At 46.1% G+C, this 6,320-nt stretch overlaps 1 protein-coding gene across 1 annotated transcript; it reads left to right on the top strand.

The window, feature by feature from the left end:
• The first annotated feature begins 990 nt into the window (after positions 1–990).
• On the top strand, positions 991–1,767 carry CEND1 (cell cycle exit and neuronal differentiation 1). The gene has a single exon (XM_010169497.2). The coding sequence runs from the start codon at positions 1,161–1,163 to the stop codon at positions 1,551–1,553; it is 393 nt and encodes a 130-aa protein (XP_010167799.1). The 5' UTR covers positions 991–1,160; the 3' UTR covers positions 1,554–1,767.
• The last annotated feature ends 4,553 nt before the right edge of the window (positions 1,768–6,320 follow it).

A 6,320-nucleotide genomic window follows, 5' to 3' on the forward strand; every position in this document is an offset into this window, starting at 1 on the left:
GCTGCCCAGCAGCCATCTCCTCTCCTCCCATCATGCAGAGGTGTAGCCACAGGAGATCCATTTCCTGCCTCACCCTGCCCAGATTGCTGCCCAGCAAGCCTTGCTGGGGTGATGTTTTCATTGTGTTTTTATAATCCTTTGAAGCCCATTTTGCCTGTTCACTGAATTCTCTGGGTGCAGCCATGCTGTTCACTGCTTTCATCAGTTCCCTGGGGAAAAGGGTTCCAGCTAATCACCTGCAGTACATCTCAGCTCCATAGGCAAGCCCAGCTAACCAAAGAGATCTCTCAATCACTGTGAGATCCAGCTTTACAGTAAACTCATGCAGTTGCACTGGAATCAATACACTGATTTGCACCAGCTGAGGATCTGGCACTTGCCTTTTTTTGCTGTAGCTCCACCAGAAACGCTGGCAGCAATAATCCTTGTAGCTCTGTGATAACTGAGGAATTAATCCTGGTTTGTTTGGTTTTTGGTTTTTGTGGGGTTTTTTTCTGCAGTACCCATCTGGATGGAGAGTATCACACAAGATCAGATATTAACCACTTCCTAAACTTAACTTGAGATAATAAAGAAGGGTAGAGGGTGAGATACAAGCAGGGAGGAGCTAATGATCTGCTTTCCCATTGAAGAAAACCTTCTCTCCTTACTCAGGAGGAAGGCAGCTGTGGTGAGCAAATGAAAAGTAAGATTTCTCTGGTTGGACGTGAGTGTATCTTGTCACTGACAAATGGCATCCCATGGACTTGTCTTGATTACACACGGAGCCTAATTGTGGCAGCTGTAGATGATAGTCAGTCTGACCTGTCTGATGTTCTGTCAGGTACAGGCACTGTAGTAGATGCTTCAAACACAGCTCAGTTACTAACAGAAGAGCCACCAGTTTTCCAGTGTTGTCCTTTGTCCTCCTCCACTGCCTTCAGGTGGGATGGCACTGGCTTGCTCTGTCCTTTCACTCACTCTCATTGCTCTGCTTCCTCTTCCAGGTGCTATATCATGTCCAGATAGGACACCGCCAGTGTGAGAATCATCCCAAGACAACTGCTCCAAGGGCTTGAGCTCAGGTGGCTCCTCTGCTTTCTCAGCAGCCGGGTGAGGGAGAAGAGCTGGGATAGCCCCACGCGTGTGGTGTCCAATTGCTGCCCACAGTACTCGTAGGGATGGATTCCAAAGGCAACGTCCGAAGCGGAAACAAACCTGATGCCAAGGCTCCCAGCTCTGGAAAGCCAGAAAAGCCCAACCCTGGGCCTGCCACGAATGCAGACAAGAAGGAGACCCCCAAAGAGCAGCCTGCTCCTGCCACTGCCACCAAGAAGGCAGGTGGTGATGCTGCTGTCGTGAACAACCACAGCAACTTGAAACCCAGCCCTGCTGCCACGGAGACACAGGAGGCCACCAGCCAGTCCCCTGACTCTGACCACAAGGGAAACAGCTCTGAGGAGTCACCAGGCAGCATCTTCGACAACATGAAGCCCTTGATCATCGTCGGAGGAGTGGCGGTGGCTGCACTCGCTGTGATTGTGGGAGTGGCATTCCTAGCCCGGAAAAAATGAAGACCGAGACGGGGTGGGGATGAGAAACCCAACCCAGCTGTACAGCTCCTTTTGAGACAAATGCATGCAGAAAAATTCTATACATATCTATATATATATATAGAGTGAGCTAGGTAGGTCAACAATGCACACCAACTGCAACTTCAAGAGTCTTGTTGAAGACAGCTGTGCCAGTTTGACCCAGTGTGGGTAACTCCATGCACTCAGTGTGTTCTTTCATGTAATATATCTTGGCTTATACCACTGTGTATAGATTACAGCTTCTCCTGATCGGTGTAAATGACGGTGTCCCCTCCCCTCCCCTGATGTCCTCCCTGGGAGACACCCCACCTCTCCTGCAGTCCCTTGTTTTCGAGTCCAAAGTGTTCTACGTCCCATCCAGAGTCCCCACTTTGTGTTTTGGTTTCTGTTTGGTTTGTTTTTAAGTTGGGTTGTGGTATAGAAGATGTAAGGGGAGATGGAGCCCAGTGCTAAGACCCAGCTTGCCTGTCACTGGGTGTTGGGCTCATGTTTATCCAGTGCCCTTGGGGCAGGGGAAGCACTGGGCAAAGGCAGGCAAAAGGCAGCTCCTTGACTCAAAGTGTGATCCCTAATAGGTGTCTCGTGTACCTGCTGCTCATCAACCTACTTCTAAAAACCCAACTCAAAGGTGCCCCAGAGAAAACAGGCTGGCTGTAGCTGGAGGCTGAGGCTGCAGCATGGTAGAGCTGTGGACACAACTTGGGACATCACACCAAGTCACTGCTCTGGCTGAGCTGCCAGCGAGGGAGTGAGCAGAGGGGTAGTGCTGTGACTGACAGCACAGTTAGCAGTGTGTGAAGATACCTGGTGAAGTCCCATGCCATCCTCGGGCAGACAGCAGCTGCCATCTGCTTGGTGTCTTGCACGTTGGCAGCAGCCTTCAGGATCCCATGGCTTGCCAAGGTCATACGGACAGTGTCTGGGGATAGAGAGGCTTTGTTTTGGATCTAGTATTTCTGAAAGTTAAGCTGGGCTTTGCAGGATGCTGTGGCCTCAGCCCAAACTCCCTCAAGGTCAGCTGGACTCTTTCTGTTCATTTCTTTGGGCTTTGGATCAGGCTTTTCACCTGATTTATTTTTTCCCCCCACTGAAGGCTGTGGTCTCTTGGTACATAAGAACACAGAAAAAGGGACACGAGCATATCCAAGTTGGGATGTGGGGATGGCTGTTCCTGGGCTCCCCTTCCCTCAGATGGCTGAAGCACAAAGCTCTTGGCTGTAAGGAAATCTTGTTTGTGTTGCTCATGAGGAAGGGAAATGGGCCACCCCTGCTCTGCTTCATGTTTTGCCAAATAGGGTGGTGATCTTCAGACAGTGACTTCTGTTTTCAAATGGGAGGCCTGTCTTCAAGAGATGCTTCTAAGTGTCCTGTCTGTCCCCTCTCTCTCAACCCTGGCATATGATTATTTTCTTTAGTGGTGTGTGACAACATTACAGATACAGCATCTATCTATTCTGCCCTGACCAGCGTAGACAGATACAGGGGGAGGAAAAAGAAACACCTGCTTCAAGTCTCCTAACTTACTTTCTAAAGTGTTTTTATTTCCTTGACTTAATCTGTGGCAACAGAAGAGGGGGGGGAAAAATAGTTCTGAGCCAACATGAGCCTTAATCATCTGTGTCCACCTCCGAACCCCCCTGTCCTTAGAGCACTCAGATGCAAAGCCGGTAATTTCATCCAGAAACACAGCCCAGAGATGGCGATGGGACTGCAGCTCATCATCTGGGTATGTAACCCCCTGTGAACCCTCCCTGGGCAGTGACCACAGTCTGTCCTGTTCCAAAGGGATTTTCTGCTTATGGTGATCACTGAACGTTGCTGTCTGCTGTCCAGATTCGCTACCTGGAACTCATGTCTTTGGCAGTTTGGTTTGGAAAGCACTTGTGATTGTGTGTGTGTGTGTGTGTGTATATACACCGCCGAGCCTTGAAGAATATCCTGCATATGTATGTATACATACATAAATGTTTATATTACTGCAGTCTGGGGGGGGTGGGACAAGCCAACCTGGAGATGACCCTTCATTTGTTCCCCTGCATTCACACAAAGTGTCCGTGATGTCTTTTTTGTGCCATTCGCATCGTGCCACGCAGCACCCGAATTCCTTTTTGATCCTGGTTTCTTCTCAGTGCAAAGAATGTCTGGCTAGTGAACTGCTGAATGTACGATGTGCCCGTCGTGCTAGAAGCTCAAAAATTACTGTTCCCCTCCCTGGATAGTTGTGTGGGCTATTTGCTTTAAAACAAGGCACTTTTAGACTCTACTGATCTATACTGGACTGTGTTGTAGTGCTTTTCGAAGTGTGGGTCTAGTGTTGATTTGAGTCAGGTAGATCAAGCGTAGATGCCATACAAGCTCCTAAGCTGGGGCAATGCACTTCAGTCCTGACTTGCAGATGACATCCTCTTAGCAAACACCTCCTGTTCTGCCTTAACGTGCCAGGCTGTGCTGTGGTTTCATTTTGAGGAGGAAAAAAAAACCAAACAGAAAAATCCAGTGAGAACTAGGCTGAGAAGAGCAAATTCATCTCTCTCAGAATTGAAACGAGATTGAAACCAAATTTGTCGAAGCAGAAGGCTTAAATGACTGAATTCGCTGTGCTAAATAAATAGTTGTCTTTTCTCGTACTGAGCACATGCTGTTATTTGCTTGATGTTATTCTTTGTGTGGTGTTTGTGATATGAAGTCCTTCTAGTGATCTCTCCATGGGGAGAATGAACTAATGCTTAAAACTAATCAGATTCTGTGCTTGGGATTTGAAGAGATCTAGATTGCTAGTTTACTCTTTTGATAAAGTCTATAAATTATAAATTTGCCAAACTGACTTTGTAGCTTATCACTAAAACTACAGGTTCAATTACCACACCTGATCTCAATCTATTTTTAAGGAGCCATGAGTTATAGTCAAATATAAAGATGTCATTACACTGTCTTGGACAACTTAGTAGAAGGTTTTTGATGCTTCTGGCTTTAAGAAAGATGAAATGGATGACACTTCTGCTTCCTCTTTCTACTGATTTAATATGCTATGGATAAGTCCTGTTATCCTGTGGTAGGATGCAAACAAATCTGGAAGGCAAAGGAAATGCAGCAGCATTTTCAGGAGGGTAAGAATGTGTTCTTGCAGGTGCTGTTCACCTCTTGGGCTTGCACTTTAAGCGCTGAACAGTCACTGCTTAGTTGCTTTAGGTTGAGTGAGAAATTAAAAATGGGTTTGTGTTGCTGCTGAATAAAAGTTTGGGGATTGATCCACAGGCTACTAAAAACCAGGGGAACTTTTCCATTGGCTTCACCATGCTCTGCTCAGGCCTTTGAGATCTTATTGGCACCAGGGATATGATTGCAGGTCATTGTAAAATTATCTCAATAGCATGTGGTTTTGTTTTTTTTAAACTGACCAACCCATTCCTTAGTCTTGCTGAGTGTAAAGAAATTCTTCTGGTAGTAACTGAGGCACCATGCTCACAACCCTGCTGATACCTACACTAACATTTGTGCATAAACAACGACAGTGCAAGTAAAAACAAAGAGTTGGTGAGAGATGATTTCTGCCTTAAAGATTTCCCTTCCTTTCCTGGAAATGCCACTGGGATTTAGAAATTGGCATCCTTCTAACTATTCTTAGAATTGGTTGAAAATAACAGTCCTGATGATTTGAGAGACAAATTATTCTTCAAGAATCAAACCAGAAAAGAAAGGCAATGAAAAAAATGTACTTGAAAGGTGAAATTCTTGGAATTTCAATCAGCTCCACAGAAAGCTTCAAGTCATTGCTTCTGAGAGGGCACAAGAAACAGAAATGCAGAGGGAAAAAAAGCATGATTTCATTTTCTTCACAGTTTTGGTAAGGACACATGAACTTTCATACCCTAGCCCCTTTTTTTGTCTTGGACAAAAGCAAAAATTACCAACTCTGATGCCAGGCAAGTTAACCTTCGAATTTTGGCTGGCTCTGTTCAATGTTAAAGGGTTAGTGAAGCAAGCAAAAGACCTGAAGTTTTCTACAACTGACTTTGTATGATTAAAGGAAATGGCAAGTTTAGGATGTGGGCATTCTGAAAGGCTGCGTTCTCTTTTTCATACGCTTTGCTATGAAAAGAACTGAAAATTAAACCTGCTTGTGCTTCTACCCTCTTAGTCTGTGCCCTCAGGCTAGAGCAGGGATGCAGTTCCCTTCCCAAGCCTTGTAGCATCTTACTGCAGTCTCATTCCCTGGACTACGGAGCCAGGAGAACTCTCCCAAGCCAGGAGGAGCTGCCTTCCATAGGGGTTGGCAACTGCATCCCATCATCTTTTTCATAAACTGACTGAAGTTCTGCTTTACAGGTCAGGCACCTCCTTTCATGAAGAGAATTGGCTTTGACCTGGATAAGCAAAATTCTGTCTCCAAATTAGTTAAATTCTCAGTGCTGGAGGTTGGAATCAGGATATTTCCTGATATTTACACCAGAGGTATTTGATCCTTTACTCTTTCAGGCAGAAATCTGCTGATGGTGAAGATCTGACCTGGGCTGCCTGCATGATTGAGGTCTTATGAGTGGCACTTGAATCGAGAGCTCCACTGCAGAAAGCAATGAAGCCTGTGCAGGAATCTCCTGGGTCAGGGGAAGTGGTACCATCCACATACTTCAGGATTTATGCCCTGTGGGTTATGAAGAAGTCAGGAGAGGGCAATGTGAACAATGTCTGCCTGGTACTGTGGATTAAATGTTGCTGCTCTGTTTTCAGCCCATCACTGGTCCCTAC

Source organism: Antrostomus carolinensis, unplaced genomic scaffold (genome assembly GCF_000700745.2).
Source record: "Antrostomus carolinensis isolate BGI_N321 unplaced genomic scaffold, ASM70074v2 scaffold19866, whole genome shotgun sequence".
NCBI lineage: Eukaryota > Metazoa > Chordata > Aves > Caprimulgiformes > Caprimulgidae > Antrostomus > Antrostomus carolinensis.